At 33.6% G+C, this 19,070-nt stretch overlaps 1 protein-coding gene across 1 annotated transcript in view; it reads left to right on the top strand.

The window, feature by feature from the left end:
• The window catches only part of Smp_156590 (filamin-related), a gene marked incomplete at both ends in the record, with an annotated part of 43,247 nt that overhangs the window by 3,103 nt on the left and 21,074 nt on the right, over positions 1–19,070 (top strand). Inside the window, 10 exons of the mRNA XM_018792367.1 lie at positions 4,722–4,895; positions 6,582–6,914; positions 8,218–8,366; positions 8,835–9,164; positions 9,889–10,153; positions 10,257–10,522; positions 11,544–11,576; positions 13,297–13,366; positions 15,828–16,133; positions 17,177–17,350. Of these exons, the coding sequence (XP_018644284.1) occupies positions 4,722–4,895; positions 6,582–6,914; positions 8,218–8,366; positions 8,835–9,164; positions 9,889–10,153; positions 10,257–10,522; positions 11,544–11,576; positions 13,297–13,366; positions 15,828–16,133; positions 17,177–17,350 (2,100 nt within the window). The remainder of the gene's footprint in view (positions 1–4,721; positions 4,896–6,581; positions 6,915–8,217; positions 8,367–8,834; positions 9,165–9,888; positions 10,154–10,256; positions 10,523–11,543; positions 11,577–13,296; positions 13,367–15,827; positions 16,134–17,176; positions 17,351–19,070) is intronic.

Below are 19,070 nucleotides of genomic sequence, written 5' to 3'. Positions count from 1 at the left end.
GCCGTCCAGTGCTTCCAGGTTTTCCCTGGTAGTCTAGCTTCAATTGACTCACGCTTTCAACTATGAAAATACTAAATCTCCACAAAACCCCTTCTGAAAATAAATATTTACCAATCACCGAATAAGAATCAATAATCTATTTAGCAATATTGTACTATATTTTGTAAACTAATTTACAAAATCAACTATACATACTACATTGTAAAAATGAGCCATTCATCATTCATAATGATGACTACTAATAAAAATTCATTAGATTATGTAATATGAATAGAATTTTACTTTTGATATTATATCATTACTACTATTGATATCGAAAATCAATGAATATACTAATTACTTTCATAACATACTTTTACATCATTTTCGTATAACTGACAGATAAGGGCAGAAGAAAAAGGAGTTTGTAGTTGCTCAGGAGTTATGTATAGAAGTTTGGGGTATGATTTCGAACCGAGTGCCATGCTCATCAACTGATGAAACAATTTGCGTGTTTGTGTGTTCGTTGAATTAGGCGTTGCTCCAGCTGTTACAATTATGTTGTGAGTTTGCTTCATGGTTCATGAAATGGCAAGACCCAGACAAGATGGTGTATGTAATGCATTAAATGACATTTTTAAACTTAAAATGTTCAAGTTGAAATAACAAGAAACACTATCTGTGTTTAAGGGTAAACTCCTCAGGATAACTTGATGTTCATATTCGAGCAGAAACCATTAACTCGAGGATAGCGGGCACACAAAGACGCAAATCGTTTCATCGGTTGATGAGCATGCCACTCGGTTCGAAATCATGCCTCAAACCTCTGTACATACTTTTACATCAACAGTTAAGAATTGACAACAAGAATGGAATGTTAGACATGTGATGGTTAAAAAACTTATAAATTTAAACAAATATATATTATCAGTTCAAATCTTTCTACAACTATTTCAGTTTATGGGATCAAACTGGAAAGTAATATTGTGTTGTACGTTACTTATATCGACAGACATAAGTAGTACGTAACATCAATCGGAAATCAGTCAGTCAGCTACAACGTGGGAACAGGCACATATATGCATCGGTCCAAGTTGCCATACCTCGTTAGCACAACAAGATGAACACCGGATTCATAGAAGTAGTTAATTTAGAGGTGGTAATATATAAAAGAAGGGTTGTATATAAGGATGTAGTACAGGAAGAAAGTTATGAAGCAATTTTAATCTCAAGTTTTAAGGGAAGATAGAGAGTGTATACACCTATGCGACAGTGCTTCCAGGTTTTACCTGGTGGTCTAGCTTCAATTGACTCACGCTTTCAGCTATGAAAATATTTATTTTCAATGTTTTTTTAATGCTTTACTCTAACGGACTACTGTATTGTGTTATACTTACTATTTTGTACTTATTTAGTTTTCAAGAGGGAAATAAAACGAATAATAAATATGATAATTTGTTAGCAAAACTGTATTGTATTATGTTAAAAAGTTCGAATTATTATTAATCCCCGGTTCAAACAGCTTAGGAGTCTTTCCGATTAACTTCTTAAACACATATCAAGACTTATATGTATGAGGTACCAAGTGAGATACTAACAGTAATCGGTGTTTATTGACTATTTGTTGTATGGTCAACAAATTATCAGCATGAATTTAGCGTTGAAACTGACCATTACATATATACATATCCAGGCCAATAGGACTACTAATCAAATTGTTGTTTAATAAAGCGCGAAGTATAAACGATTTAGTTAGGCATAAGATATTATAACTATAACAGAAATGAAATATCATGTACAGGAAGTTCTCTCGGAAAATGTGTTATCTTTGCGTCGTTGGATTGGCTTGTTGAAGTTAGTCATCAGAAAATATTTTATTTTGAATCTTTCATGGTTCATTTGAAATCACCTACTTTTGTGGGCAGTCACATCATCTCCATACTTTCTTATCAGTAGTAAATCCTCATCACACCACCGATTAATTTTCATCTTTCTAAGTAAACCGATTTTCTATCTTTTAGTTACCATTATGATAGTGCTCATCTCACATCACATCTTAAATTTCCTCCTCTATCTAAAAGAGAGGCCTGGTTAGTGGTTTCCTAACAGCTTAGTTAACATTGTTTTTAGCACAAACCGTCTGTAGCGGAAACTTCAGAAGGATACATGTTTTCTATTTTAACGTTTTACTTGTTGCACTAAAATGGTTAGTAACTGAAAGTTCAATTTATATCATAGTTGTTGCTTTCAAAGTTTTTTTTTAAGTAAGTAATTCAACCTGTAAGTTCACTTAGTATTGTTTGTTTGAATCTTCCCATTGATGCCGCCGAGTGGATAACGCCATGGCGTTTGAAGTGAAAGGTACTGGGTTCGAGTTCCAGAGTGGACATCAACTCTGAGATGCAGGTACATCCAGCTGACGAGTCCAAAATAGGACGAAACGCGCGTCCTAGATTCCACTGCTAGCCATTATCTATCTTTGTTTAATTCAACCTCTGTTGTCATTTATTTTAAGGTTATAAGAAAACTAAACAATGTTTGTGTATGTTCTGCTTTAAAACTGATATAATCATTCATATCTCTTACTTGTATCTTTTTAACCTAATAGAGCATCCTTAACTCAATGTCTACAACACTTTGAAGCTATCAGTGTTACACCTCTTCATTCACTTTATTCCTATCATATCAGGAATATTTAGTTGTCATCAATGTTCATCTATTACTGTAACCTATGATCGAGTTTTATTTGTCTAGTATTGCCTATATATTATTATTATTTATGAAATAATTTAATATATCTTTCTATTTTTAGCCATTACTCCACATTCAACTAATCAATTTAGGATTTACACTAAAGATGCTGTAGATATATTAGATCATTTAGTTGTAAACATTCAGTCTGTAGATGATCCTGAAGTCTGTTTACCAGCTAATCTAAACGTTGAAACAACTGATAGTATTTTATGCACATTTACAATCAATGATAATAACACACAATGTACTTGTTATAATGTTCAAATCATGGTAGATAATAAGAATATTCTCCATGAAATGAATATAATTAATGTGATGAATAATGTGGAATCAACTGCTCTTGACCGTGTAAACAGTAACGATATAGATTTGTACAGTTGTAAACCTAATGAGGAAGAATTACACCAAACGAGGATTCCCGATGATAATAATAATAATAATAATATTTCTGACGTGGAAATTAATAACAACGGCTATAATGAGTCAACGAAAGACAATTCATATAGAAAAATGAATGGCATCTTAGAAAAAACGGATAATCAATTTCATACAAAGAAATCCTTGATTAATGGTGATAATAATGAATACTCAAGTTGTCCTCATGAGAATACCCATAGGATTTTTATTACTAATGGTTATTTGAAAGAATTTGGACAGAACAATAAAACGGAATTGCTTCAACATATGAAATGTAATAACCATTTAACAACTTCATCAAATGAAAGCGAGTTATCAATTAATGTTGATTGTCAGTCGGTTAATCAGGATAATAGTAATAATACTTCACATAATACAAACTGTATTCCATTGTCACCAGTTCAAAAGTATCCTCCCAGGCCATTTATAACTGAAGAAGAGAAAGTAATGCACAAAAAATATCACTGAACTCTTTAATTTCTTTCGTCTTGATGCTTATGTCTTTCCGTCTTTCAACTTCATATGTGAATGCTTGCATGTCATATTATCTGCATATCCCTAACTTTTTTTGCTACTACTGATACTCTTACTATTTAAACTACTATGGATTTTGTTCTTATACTTTCATCTTGGTGTGTTGTTGTAGTATGCAACTTGGAAAATGCAAATATATATCAGATTCTACAATGGTTATGGCTGCCTGACTGAGGACTGCCCATCATTGGAAGCATTAACGCATGTATCTTCAAAATTGCCATTTATTATACCCTTTCATTTCTATTCTTTATCAGAAATCACTGTCATTTATAAATATTTCTTGACATTGCATGACGACAATCAGTTAGCATGGCAGATCAATACCTTACTCTTCATCAATTGCTAACATTTTCCTTATCTTTACACTTCCTATTTTTCAAAAATAGACTGAAGTAATAGCCAAAAGTAAATGGCCTCAAGCAATGCCGGAAGAACATGCTTATCAAATTACAGCTCAAGGTTCAGGACTTGATAAAGCTATTGTTAATCAACCAGCTGATTTTGTGATTAATAGTGTAAACGTTCCACCTGCTCCATTGAGTGTAACTATTGCTGGACCAAGTGAAGCAAAAATTCATTGTATAGATAATGGGAATGGAACATGTGGTGTCAACTATACACCATTACTACCAGGTTGTTATACTATAAATGTGGTGTATGATGATAAATCGCATATATCTGGTAGTCCATTCTTTGTTCAAGCATATCCTGCTGATAAACCAAATTTAACAGTAGATGATGTCATCTGTTATGGAGTTGGAGTAGATTCTTCTAATGGTGCGTTCCTATGTTTATTGACTGGACTATCTGTCACCGCATGTGCTCTCTCCCTGGTTTGCATATTTTGTAGCTAATTGGTTCTGGAAATCCAACGTTGCATGTACAAAACATCGCCTGATAGCGTGTAATGGTTAATAATCTGTAAATAATTTCCCCGACTTTATATTGTAGTTTTTAAAAATCAATCGTGAGATTTTAAACCTATGCATTTGCTTACCTGTTCTCCTTTTCGACTTCCTTTTTCACACTTCTAGAAGTTCACAAAGCTTCCTACGTCAAGTTCACTGTAGATGCATCAGCTATTGATCCGCATTCTGAAGGAACTGTCACAGCTGTTCTTACTGGTCCAGATAATGGCAAATCAGCCTGTCAAGTGTTAAGCAATAAAGATGGTACATATATTTGTAATTATACTCCATTAGAAGAAGGTGAGTTATTTGATGGTACATCCTTATTGGGTCTTGTTTTGTTGATAATATGTTATGACATACTACTTTCTAAATATGGCGGTGATCATTCTACAATATTAGTCCGTTTTTTATTCAGAGAAAATCATTGATGTGTTTGCCTCAATGATACATTTTTAGCCTTCTTTATGTGTATTAAAATTGAAAATCTAAATTTTGTCGAATTTCAGAGCATTTATAACACTTGACTCATTGTTTCCTAAAGATTAGGGTGAATACTTGTCCTCTTAAAGATTAAAGAAAGTCTCGGAAATTTACTCTTTGAATCATAACCTGGCGGTCGATTCAAATCACTGTTAGCTATTACTCATTTGTCATTTTAAGCAAACTATTTTCAGTTCTCAATCCCATCTCTTACCAATTTTTTGAAAGTCTTTATTAAGTTATCGTTACTTTAATCATTCTAATGCGTTAGACATTGGATGGATTAATTAAACCGGACAACCATGCTATACCTCAAAGTCATATCCGTTGGTAGGCTACGGTGACTGAATTACTTACCTAATCATAGTAACCGACTTCATTTCCGTGTCCCGATTATTCCGTCCATCTTTAAATACACCTGAGTTATAAGTATACGCATTTAGTATGTAGAAATACGACTTTATACACTGACTTGTGTTATTTTAGTTTACTTAGGTGATTCAAGCATGTATAGTGTACACGAAAAACCTAAAAAGAAGCTCAGATCATGGTAGCATTAAAAAAATCTTGTGCACGGTGCCGATCGCTTGTTAAGAAAATTTATATCTTACGTCAAGATGCAACGAAGGAAACTTCTCCCATACCGCTTATATTTAATTCTTATTCAATGATTCAGTGGCTTACTTTCGTAATTGAAACTGGGTGTGTAGATTGTTTTATGTTATCTATAAAACGTTAAATAGATACATCTTCGAAAAGCACATTTGTTTTTGATTGGACTAAACATGATGGTTAAATTGATCATGATCAAATTAGACTCTATTCATCAATTAGCTATAGAGTTTTATTTTAACCCTATCTACATGTCTTGTTAAAGAAAAGTGATAACTTCAGTGATCTGTGAACACTTCAACTTATGGCTTCATAGTTATTCACATGATATCCATCTATTTATTTTGACACTTTTTCTTTCACCAAACTATTCCAACGTCCTACTGCTTCAGACTAAGGTGTGTTATCATGCTCCTAAATGTTAACCGCCAACATCAAGAATTATATTTACGTGAAGTGATTTTTCCTTCTATAGACTAGTAGTTTTAAAATGGTCCTATAGTAGTCATCTTTCAAGCTATTCGACTCGCTTATAAGCTATCTAGTTAATGCGTAGTTTTTCTCGATGATCTGAAGATATCCTAGAAGGGAACGCCGGTATTTTATCTCCTGAAATAGGAGATATGTAGTTATTGTTAGTATATAGTTGAATTTTAAACATCTTTTCATCATATTACTTTCCCAACATGAGTACTTTCTTATTGAGTCGTATATTATCTTTAATTTATTAATATACATATATAGCGGCGTGAATCATTCCATTTTTCTATCAGTCGTGTTATATTGCATGAATTCAGTATTATGTAATAAACTAAACTGATTTAAGGGAACACTGATGAATCTTGTATTTTTTCATCTTTTGTTTTGTTTTCTGCTGGCGTCGACCATCAGGTCAACATAAAATTCATGTAAATTATGAAGGTTTACCAGTACCAGGAAGTCCGTTTCATATTAATGTTGTTCCTGGTTGTGATCCAAATCGTGTAAAAGCCTATGGTCCTGGTTTAGAAAATGGACCCCACTTAAAACCTGGTGTCCAGACAAGTTTCACGGTAGATTTAACCGGAGCTGGGCAAGGTGGTTTAGGTTTAGCTGTTGAAGGTCCAAGTGAAGCACCGATCGACTGTCATGATAATCGTAATGGTACATGTACTGTTTACTATACACCATCTGTTTGTGGCTCTTATGCTGTATATGTACGATTCAATGATGTAAATGTTCCAGGTAAGCTTTTTACATTAAAATGTTTTTTTTAATTTGATTTATTCATTGGTCGAACTTGTACAACTTGCCTAAATATGTGTTTTAAAAATTTATTCACAATAGGATAATACAGCAGTTGTAAACTCTAAGGGTTAGAACTTTTATCAAGTTGACGAGTATATTGCACACTGTTTACGTTACTTACGCCTGTTACCCCTCGTGGAGGAGCATAGGCCGCACACCAGTATTCTCCATCCAACCCTATCCTGGGCAATCCTTTCCAGTTTACGTGTTTACAGAAAATACATCCACTAATGATATCGTCATTTACATAAACCTTCAATTTAAGCACATACCCATCTTAAGCCCATTGACTTGCATTCATTTTACATATTTCAGTCCTCATATAAATGTGTATCTATTGTCATAGTATAAGTTCTTTAATACTTCGACAGGTTAAAAATAATCGAATTACACTATTTTACAAATGTAGTATAAAACTTAATCATTTTATTCTAATAGTAATGGGATTGGAAATATACCTATAAAGTAAAGTGATAAAAATTAAATACCTAAACATAAGTCAATCATTAAAATACACGGACAACATCAATCCTAGTCTATTGTAAAAAGAATGAGAAATCATGGAATCAAGGAATAACTCAATATCTAAGAGCAGACAAAGCGTTCGTGTGACTTGTTTTGAACAGTGTCATCCAACGTTTCCAACCATTGATTATCATATTATCGCCGACTTCAACCAAGAAGTCTGAATTTACCAATACGGCTCAATCCAACAGTCAATTACTTCATGGGCTGAGTAAGTGTTCCTACGAAAAATCAAACCTTCTCCATGTATTCGAGAAGTAATTTGTATTTTCGTCAATCGTATTTTATATTAATATAATTATAATTCCCCTCTAAGCGTGAGTGCAGATGGTCATATTGTTTACATGCTTTATTTAGAATATATTTTGACTGTTTTCTTTCCCATAGATAAAATCGTTTGCCTAGTTGTTATGTAATCAAGATGAATCTCTATTGCATCGTGAACAAATCTTAGCTAGACCACTATTGGAAACCTGGAATCAATGGACCGCTGTCTCGCGCTAGTATTAAAGACTCCTCAACAATGTACATCCACTACCTCACCACTAGGGATCAAACCCACACTAATGCCTAATCTGTTGACTACTGAACTATGAACCAATGGTGTAAATGTTCACAAATGTTGAATCTGTTGATATTTATTTATTACAGATAATAAAATTCATACTTCATGTTAATACTGATCATTATTATTTTTATTCTAAAATTTATTTAGGAAGTCCATTTAATGTGAATGTTCATCCGAAAGTTGATCCTAACCAAGTTAGATGCTATGGTTCTGGTTTAGAATCTGGTTTATTACGTGCTGGATGGCCAGCCTACTTTACTGTGGATACAAAAAATGCTGGTGATGCACGCCTAAGGGTATTCTATAGATTGTTTTATTTATTTAAATGCACATCTACTATTTTATTTGATAATTTATTGTACAACTGAATCCGACCACACATCGGTTCAATATGTTCAATAACAAATAACTTATCTCCTTACAACAAACTCTGATAAAGTGTCTCTTATAGTTACTTTTAACTTTTGCTACTCGTTTATCAGTAAACTTTTCTAATTTTCCGATTCAAATAATTCATAGGGGTTAGTTAGCTCAACACTTAGTTCCAGGAACTCTATTATGTGTGTCACACTCAGTTTATTTAAAAATCGTCTAGAATTACTTTTAATTAACTTAGATTTCATATTTCCTATCCATAAATTTGTAATTTACTTTTTACACGATGCAAGTTTCATACTTGAAAGTAAGTGTAATGGTTATTTTACCTAAGGTTCTTTATTTTATTTGTTTTTCTGGGAACTTTTCTTTTGTTGTGTTTTTTTCAGGTTATGTATACTCCTAAATCTGGTGGGGAATTATGTCCTGCAATTATTCAACCTTTTGGTGGAGGATCAGAAAAAGATTCAAGTCAACAACATTATTATAAGGTTACATATACTCCTGAAACAGATGGTCCTTGTCGAATTGAAGTCACCTATGATGATGTTCATGTTCCTGGTTCACCATATGTTGTAAAAATAAGAAAAGCATCTGAACCGAAACTTGTTCGTGTTTTAGGTGCAGGGATTAAAGGTCCTGTTCTTGCCAGTCTACCAGCAACTTTTACAGTTGATGCTCGTGAAGCTGGTATGGGAGATTTAACTCTAGGAATTACTGTAAGAGAATTCATATATACTTTATTTTGTTTTACTAAGTTGTTTTGATTAACTCATTGTCATCTATTCAGGATGAAATTTCTACTCAAGAAACCCTGGACGTGTAGGTTTAGTTAATAAATAGTTTTAACCGTTTAGACATATTCAGAATCTTGTAGGAACTAATGCTCCCCGTGGGATTGTAACCAAGTTTACTCAGTGTTATGTCTAAGACAATACTCTAAATTATTTTCTTCCTGAATAGATAACATTCTACCAGTACTAAGAAGTTGACAAACATAACATTACAACTTAGTGACTAACATGTTTGAAAGAAACGTGTATTTGTAACTATACTTTGAAATTATATGTCTAGAATTTTTTTCATTCTTGACTGATCTGAAATGTGGTGCCATGACGTCGCATTAATGAATTGAATCAATAATCTGTTGTATCTTCAGATAATATTAATTGGTTTGAATGAAAGCAAACTGTTAGTTGGTGTATTTTTGACGTGTACTGCATACATCCCTGTAAACTGTCACTTCTGTAGTTATTTTCAGAGTATAAATTATTTGAAAGTTGTGGCTTTAGAGATTGATAGGTTCTTCTCACAAATGGCGTGTACGTTATTCATGATCTTCTCTTATTCGTGTTTTGTATGTAAATGCCAGATTTGCATTGATTTCTTTCTCTTTTTCCCGGTTATTTTTAAACAATAACTTTATTTTTTTCTATTTTATAGGATCCTAAGGGACAATCTGTTCCAGTTCGAGTTGTATCAGTACCTGTAGATAGTGAATCTGTTGCTACTAATGGAGTAGTTCCATCTGTAACAAGTTTAGCCTCTGGTGATGTCAGTGATACCGGATTATTATCTTGTACTTATGAACCATATTTAATAGGACCCCATAATATTCATGTTATGTTTGCTGATTCTGAAGTGGTTGATAGTCCATTCACTGTTCACAGTGTAGCTACCGGTCGAGCTGATTTATGCGAAATTAAAAGTAAGTAAAACTTAGCCACTTTTTTGTTGTTGTCGGCTTTAGTCAATCATATCATTAACTATCATTTACTTGTCAAATACACTTTTATCGAAATGATTTTCAGGTGGTATAAAGAAAACTATACCAGTTGGTAAAGAAAATGTGATTAAAGTGGATACTTCATTGGGTGGTAAAGGTCGCTTAACTTGTCAAGTTATTCAGCATCCAATTAATCAATCTTCATCTGCGGCTACTCTTCTCCCAGTTGAAACAGAACATAATGGTGACGGTACTACATGTGTGTATTATACACCAACACAATTAAGTGAATTAAATGTAGAACTGCGTTATGGTGGTCAGCTGATTCCTAATGGTGAATTTGTGCAGAAAGTAAGTAGTTGTGTTTTTTTGTCTTAAAGTAACAGCAAACAAACAACTGAAGATTGTGACTGTAAATTGCCGAGATAACATCAATTTGATTATTGATATGGGTCAGGCTTGTACGATCTTGATGTGCAAATCAAAAGTCCGCTTTGTGTGTTATAAATATTTGACCAGAGTCGAAAGTAGTTACTGTTTTATGTTTATCAAAAATAGAACCAATTTTACTCGAATTTTATGGACTTTCGTATCCCGATGAATGCTAATGTATAACTGAGTATAGTTGAGAAGCTCCACGGCTTAGATTAGTAAATGATGAGCTACTCTTTCTGAGTGAATTTATCTAAAAGACTTATGAATTACAACGTACACAGTATTAGTGAAATGGGCATACGAAGACACCTGAATATCTTCATTTGCCTATTAAATCGTTTACCAGACACGAATTTGTGCACTTGGCTACAAGTTACACTGTAAGTGTGAGAGTTAGTAATATCAACCCAGTTGACAAAACTAAAGTAGTGCTTGGGGAGCTGTTCGGACCTGCGACTTAATGATTGAAAGTCAAAAACACTTAAACAATGAGCCACCACTTTAATCTTTACTAATACTAGATAATTCCTTCATGTGTAGCACTTAATTAAAACCCGATACTAAGTGAATCAGTTCTAATCGTAGCTAAACTTTAGTTTTCTGGAAACAGTTATTGTCACTGATATTTATTAGTTGCTTGGATCATCGAAATTTAGTATATGCGGATCCTGTACGGATCACCTCGATATTGCCACTATGTCCCAAGAAATTTTAGGCAGAGATAGATGTTGGCTAGTAGTGGAATCTAGAATACTCAGGTACATCTAGCTGACCAGTCCCAAATAGGACGAAGTGTGCGTCCTGGATTCCAATGCTAGTCATCACCCATTGCTGTTTAAAGCTATCGTCATAACTCACCTTCCTCATATTCAATCTGCTATTATTATTATTATCATAACCGACAGTTTTTGTTAATTTAATTTTCTCATGCCTTTAGGTAGTCTCCCCTGAAGATATTACAGATGATAATGTAAGTAGATTATTGTCCTCATATTATAAGGGGTTGCATGATTAATTCATGATAATTTTATTATAATTAACTTTTTCTTTCATAGTTTTATTTATTGTATCACGCCAGATTGATTGTTTCCCCCTTTCTTTTCGTTACAAAATCTGCCCTTAAGTGACCACATCAAACATGAATTATTTATTCATTTGTAATTGAATTGTAATGAAACACCAATGTATTGTGTTTTAGTTTAAAACTCCAGTAAACATTAGGCAAATTTTTTAAGAAAAAAAAAATTTAATAACTGGGTTAATACTGTATTTGAATCATTATTCATAACTACTAAATGAACAGTTCTGAGGTTAAATGCAAAATACTAAGTGAAGAAGGTGGATGGTTTCATGTGGAAGTGAATATTTATCAACAAAAGCATGCGTTATATATATCTACTAACCACTGCTTACCTCAATTGGTGGTGTTTACTGATGTGGGAGTCGTTTGGAAGTCAAGAAGCGACCGAATCAATATCTAGCATTATTTTATGAAGTCAGCGACTGTTGAACTGAGTCATATAGGTAGGTAGATGAAAGTTGTATTGTTAGGGCCGGTAAAATCACCTTAACTAAACGGTTGAGGATATTGGATGATCACAGTGGCACAGATGTCCTTCTTTAGATTTTGACATTTCAAATTATCTCAGACTTTTGTTCCACAAATTCATCTATACTTCTCAAATCAGATTATTTACACTTGATATTTTCTAACGCAACTGATATTGTTACAACCTCTACTATTCTGGTATTTGTTGTGATTATTCCATCTTACTGTGATGATGTAGCATGGCAACTCAAATATATCCATATACGTCAAATCCTATGTTGCCCATGACCGACTGCCTAGTACGATTCAACTGGATCACCTCTGAAGTTAATTTATTTTTTGTAGTTAAAGCATTTCATTTTTATGATTTCAAATACTTAGTTCATTTAAAAATAGGCCCCCAAATGCCCTGGTACGGCCGAGAGTGGGGAGAGTCCGCTCTACCTTTCCAAATGCTCTCACGCGGCCATGCATATATAGACTCTGCCAGGGAAGTCCTACTCACTACCTTCTCGTGGCACCGGTGTTGTTTACAAAATTGAGAGAACGAAAAGCGAATGTCCGGCGCTTTAACCAGGTTGGTGGACACGGAGGGTCCACCTAGGGGAGTTGGGAAACCCTGGTTCCAAACCAATGGTGTACATGGACTCCAGTATTCTGAAGAAATAAGTGGCGTATGAATCAATCGTTAGTCACTGGCTACCATGGGACTGCATCTTCTCACGATAATACACTGCCTTGTGGATCAGACCTTTAGGTCAAAGGCTGGTGGTGTGGCCCCTTAAGAAAACTACCTGCTTCTGTTTAGGCACCTGGGCAGTATCACAGCCCTCACACAAATTAAATGAGATTTGCATGGCGCATATGTATTTGGTGCTTTCTTGTACCAATATTTATGTGTTCAAATAAATAATAAAATAAACAAGATTATGAAACTGACATTATTGTCGGAATTATCATTATCTTTGTTGCTTAATATAAAGTATATCATTGTTTGCTTTAAAGCTAGTGCTGATAAATTTGTCCACAACACAGAGAAAGAGTATGTGCGTGTGTGTGTTGGAGTAGAAATACAACATTAGTAATATTGTTTTTAGACTTAGCAACTAACTATTACTTTTAATTGTATTTTTTTCTTCAGTCACATTCATCTATGTACCGACCTGTTGTATTTCGTTTACCAGCTCCTCGAAATAAAGCAAATATTGAAGGTATTTTTTGTTGTTGTAGTTTCTGTTGAATTCTTTGATAAACAATAAAAACCTAAATCTGTTATTGACAAAATTCGTATGAATATGAAATATCATTAAGCATGTTAGACATGCCAAATTTTACAAATGTATACCGAATGATGAAATATTGTTTTAAATAAGGGCTGACAAATAAAACTCTACATATATGATGAACTCATACAAACAATTTGCATAGACATAATAGAGCACAATAATTTACAATTATTGGTTACAATTGATTGATCGCTGGGTGGTGTACCTGTAATCTTGAGGGAACTGGTACGCCTTGACGGATTCGACCCCGTGTCACCCAGCTTCACAGTCAGAGACGTTACCACTGAGCTATTCGAGCCTCGACCGACCTCCTGTAGGACTGAGATGTAATCACAATTGATTGATCAATGGGTGGTGATCAATGTCATGCGTATCAACTCCTTAGTGTTGATCGAATGCTATCGATCAAGTTGCAATGTGGCCACTAATCTAGGTGGCTCGACATTGCGTGCACCATATGATGACAATATATAAACATTTATATTTAGAAATTATTCAGTGAATAATAACATTCTGCAGAATAACGTCCCTAATAATAGCTGTACCATCTGAATGGATAATCTAAAGTTTACTTGCATCAAATTCCGTTTTGAATTCTTTTTAGCATAATTTCCTTTTGAAATAAAAAGTATTATTTGAATTAATTTAAAATCTCATGGACATCTCAGGGACAATTATTGATTAATTGATGTCCATGTCCTACAACAGACCCCCCATTTATATCCCATATTAGGACGAAGCATTTACTTAAATCCTTTCAATCTATTCTCATAATACCTATGTGTACTACAAACTATTTAGCAGTTGTTTTTTTCAATTCATACGTACTCTGAATATGTTCAATGTATGTTTTAATCACATGTTGTTAACTTTGATGGCTAATTTATTTAACCTTAAGCAAATAAACTAACAGTGCATACATTCATTTAATTTAAAAGAACCAATATGTAGATAAGTAGATGTAGGCGTTTTTACATGCCACAATCTGAACGTATTTTACACTAAATGACTCATATATACATATATTCATACTATAGCCTTTGAATGGTACATTAGAACATGTTCAAAACAATTGTTAAGATGAGAGTTGTTTTATGATCAGATTTATTTCTGTTAAGTTTAATGAGAGAGAAAAAAACATCTTGATTAGATTAAAGTCTCACAAACATGAATTTTTTTTTAAAAAATTTATTCTATTTTACATTTGATACCTAATTAAAGTGACTGGCTCCATGAGGTTTTTGTTGGAGTTCTAGTGAGAAGCAGTAACCAGTGAAGTTCAACCAGATCTGTTGAGAGATATCAACTCACTGAAGACATTGGTGAATGGTTGCTTAATTTCGTAGATCGGTTGAAGAAAGACATTAACACCGTTGGATACCGGCTCAGTAGTCTAGTGGTTAAGCGCTGGCGCGCGCGACTGATAGGTTCTGAGTTTGAATCTCACGAGGTGGGATCGTGGATGCGCACTTCTGAGGAGTCTCACAATAGGATGAAACGGCCATCCAGTGCTTCCAGGTTTTCCATGGTGGTCTAGCTTTAATTGACTTATGATTTCCACTACATAAAATTACTAAAATCTCCAGAAACCCCCCTTCTGATAAAGTGAAAATGTTCAAACAAATCATGACTATATTAATTTATATCTGCTTATTATGTGATAAGGTTACATGTTTATGTCCACATCTATTTTTCAATGTTTTATAAATACGGAATACCTAAGATTTTTCTGTTCATTTAGTATACATACAATCATAGTTTTTATTGAGGATTTCATTTTCTTTTTTCTTATTCTGTAAGTTGAAATGTACTACAGTGGCATTCTCAAAGAAGTTATATCTAGATAACTTGAAATGATATCCTCAGTGACAATTACATTGTTTTTATACAGTAATGATCTACTAAATGAAAGGCGAAGTACTAGAGATTCCACTTTCATTGAACATTGAAAGAAGATGCTTATCCTCTCATTTTGGTACACTCAAAATGAACCTTTTTTAAATAAAAGCGATAATAATTAACCTTAATTAAAAAAGAAAAGACTCAATGAGCCCATGTACTTTGATTCAGACATCTACTACAATTCACCGTAAATTCATTTGATTCTTAATATTTTTGGTAGTTGGCTAACAACCCGTCAGCTAGATGTACTTCCATTCAAGTGCGTTAACATTCAAAATGAGATTCTAATCCAGTATCTTCCACTTCAAACGAATAATTCACTAATCTACTGAAATCCAAACGGCTAATAATTTGTTCAACATGTATGATGACTGATAAGTTGCAATCCCAAATATTAATAATCGTTATTTCATATCTGTTTAAGATTATTTTGAATTCACTATAATTCTTTTTCTCAACTATTCTTTGTTGTTATTCATTTCAGCTATTGTATTACGTCCGTCAGGTTTACAACAACAAGTTCCAGTTAAAATTAATGATGATGAAACAATTACTATAACATATGATCCTGTTGAACATGGAATGCATGAATTACGTATAAATGTTCATTCACCTGTAAAATCTGGTTCACCAGATAGTACAATCACTATGCCATTGCAAGGAAGTCCATATAAATTTTATGTGGATATTGCTGGCACTGGTCGAATTACTGCATATGGTCCTGGTCTTAGTCATGGTGTAACTTCTCAATTAGCTGAATTTACTATTGTTACTAAAGAAGCTGGTGTTGGTAAGTATCTCTATTGGCTTAATGTAACTTTTATCATATATCTCTTTATTAACCTCATTCACCAAATATAGATTCTCACACTTAGTGATCAATGAATTGTAAATATATCTAATTCCTCCATGATGTTAGTCATGGTCTGGACAGTTCAAACGTATTGTCTCTGTGAAGCTGTGTGGTACGTGTTCGAATCTCAGGGAGCATTAGTTCCCTCAGGATTACAGGTACATGCTAAATAGCATGAAACGTAAGTCCATGGTTTTCTGTCGACTACCTCCAACCACCATTTTACATCTCCTGCTACAACCTATTTTTAAGGGCTAATAATATTACGCGATCGCTCAAATCCCGAAGTATGTGGACAGGGTTTGAATCTACGACTTAGTAACTAATCTATTTGAACGCCTTAATCACTTAACCACTACTACACTTTTATCATAATTTCTGTTTAGATGAAAATATAACAATAATAAAAAAATCTATTATTAAGGAATTAATCTAAAGAAAAAAGCACCATTAGTTGTTTCTGGGTCCAGCTAGCCACAAGATAATATGACCTGTTGGATTTGATCTTGTGAAAATTTTGCTGTTTTTGATGTTATAAATTGTATACACACGTTTCTGATCGGTTGTCTCAGTGGATAACACATTGGAGCTGAAAGCGTAATGTACTGAGTTTGAGTCTCTATGAAATCACCAACATCAGGATATTGGCACATCCAACCAATAAGTTCCAAATAGGATAAAACAAATGTCCTTGATAAGACTGTTGATCATTATCCAAATGCAACAAAATCGTACAACTAAGTGGCAATGTCTAGTAGATCCTCTCAGGAAGTATGAATGTCAGTAGAGATTATTAATCTCACTAGCGGGAAGATACAATCCTTTACAAATATCGACATAATTAAAAGCTACAGTGATTAAACCCTTTTATGTTTAATTTATAATCCAGATCTTTGAATAATGTGCTCCATACTCACACTTTTCCATTTCAAAATTGCTAAAATAAATTTTTCAATTCTTATTTATTTTTCTTATATTAGGTGGTTTGTCGGTGTCTGTAGAGGGTCCTTCCAAAGCGGAAATACAATGTGTGGAGAATGCTGATGGTACTTGTAGTGTGAGCTATTTGCCACTTGCACCTGGTCAGTATACAATAACAATTAAATTTGCAGATGAGCATATACCTGGATCACCATTTATCGCTAAAATAACAGGTAAGTAATTAATAATGAGACTGATGACGTCGTTGTTATTGTACCTTGTCCTGTGATTTTCTTCAGAAGAGTGTACTGTTATTCCTGTCTTCTAAATGTGTGTGTACATAGATTTCGGTTATTCACCTCTATGTCAATCTGTTGTACTTTGTCCTAAAAACACCCCATGAAGAAGCAGTTACTAAATAGATCGAGTAAAACATATGTTTCAGTTTTCTCGAATGATCAAACTCTTTTGACTTCAGGAATTTTATCTTGAAGTTAGACACTAGTAAGCACATTATTATTAGTAGTAGAGAGATTTTGTGGAGATTCTTGGATTATTTTACATAGTTTACAAGCTCATCTAGGTATCAGTCGTTCTTCCGATACCGTAGGTCCTGAGTTCGATCGCTTGTGCCAGGATCGTGTATTCTCACTTCTGTGGAGTTCTTTTTCCTGGAAACACTAGCTGTCCAATGCATCCGGGTTTTCAAAAGTAGTTTGACTCAGATCAGTCCGTGATGTAATTTACAAAGATTTAGTAATTTCTGCAAAATGTTAATTTATTCCCTGAAATAAATATATATATGTATATCTGGTTACTGTACATATAGGCCCTAAATTATCGATTATGAAAAGGAACGGTAGGTTCTTTGCTTTTTGTTTAATTTATGCACATTTATTTTCAATAGTTAAATTATATGTGCTAAGCACCCTATTATGTAATGGATAATCACTTATACACTTTTTCGAAATTTTTCGTAGCCTTATGCACTACTTATTACAGTTATTTGTTCCCAGTAGATTGTTGTTGTCCCCCGCTTAATTCTGTCTGCTACAGACTAGTATACCTAATAATAATAATCGCAATTACCTGTACAAAAATATCCTATACTAGCTACTTGAGAGTAGTAGAAAAGGAAAGGTTTCTTAACCTCGTGTATAATGTGAATATAGTTTAGCTAGACAACCACCGAAAATCAAGGTGTACTGAACATTTGTTTCTTCACACATTTCCAACTTCATTATTATATTACTGCGCGACCGTCAGTGACATCTGTCTCACGCTGGACAAGGTTTAACTTCATAGACCACAGTTCCTCATTAATAAACATCTGATTACAAAGAGGGCTAACACTTAAATCGTAAAAGAACCCAAACTCGATCCTTTATGAGATTACAAACACGCCATACTGAGAAGCCCTATAATATTTAGACGAAACAACTATTCGGTTCTTCCTAGTTTTAATTGATTGTCCAATTCAAATCAGTCCACGATGTAAACTATCTTCAAACATTTGAGTTGGTGATTCTATCCATATAATCTTTATGAATTGATTTCCAACCAAGGAACTCATGTGTTATGTTGTAGATTTGTTGTATTTTTGTTTATTCGTGAATCTTATTCGTCATTATTGTTTATATCTCCATGTTATTTTGTCCTTTTTTTATAGTAATATATGTATGCTTACCATTTTTCTTTCCTAACCCAAAGCACGCTAGGTTCTTGCTAGTCAATTTTTAGCTAATTTATTTTACTGAACTAGAAATAGGTTCTGAGGGGAACAAATAGCTCTACGGCTTCCGCGTTTATTATTATCATAATGTGAGTGGAATGATCAATTGTTAAGAAACTGAATCAATTATAACTAGATTAATCAGTAAAAATGAAGAGAAGAAATTTGTAGAACTTTAGAAAAAGAAGCCACCGTCTACTTCAACATGTAATGTTATATGG

This window comes from Schistosoma mansoni (assembly GCF_000237925.1).
Source record: "Schistosoma mansoni, WGS project CABG00000000 data, supercontig 0330, strain Puerto Rico, whole genome shotgun sequence".
NCBI classification, from domain to species: domain Eukaryota; kingdom Metazoa; phylum Platyhelminthes; class Trematoda; order Strigeidida; family Schistosomatidae; genus Schistosoma; species Schistosoma mansoni.
The sequence above is the reverse complement of the archived record's forward strand: the minus strand, read 5'-3'. Positions and strand labels throughout refer to the sequence as shown.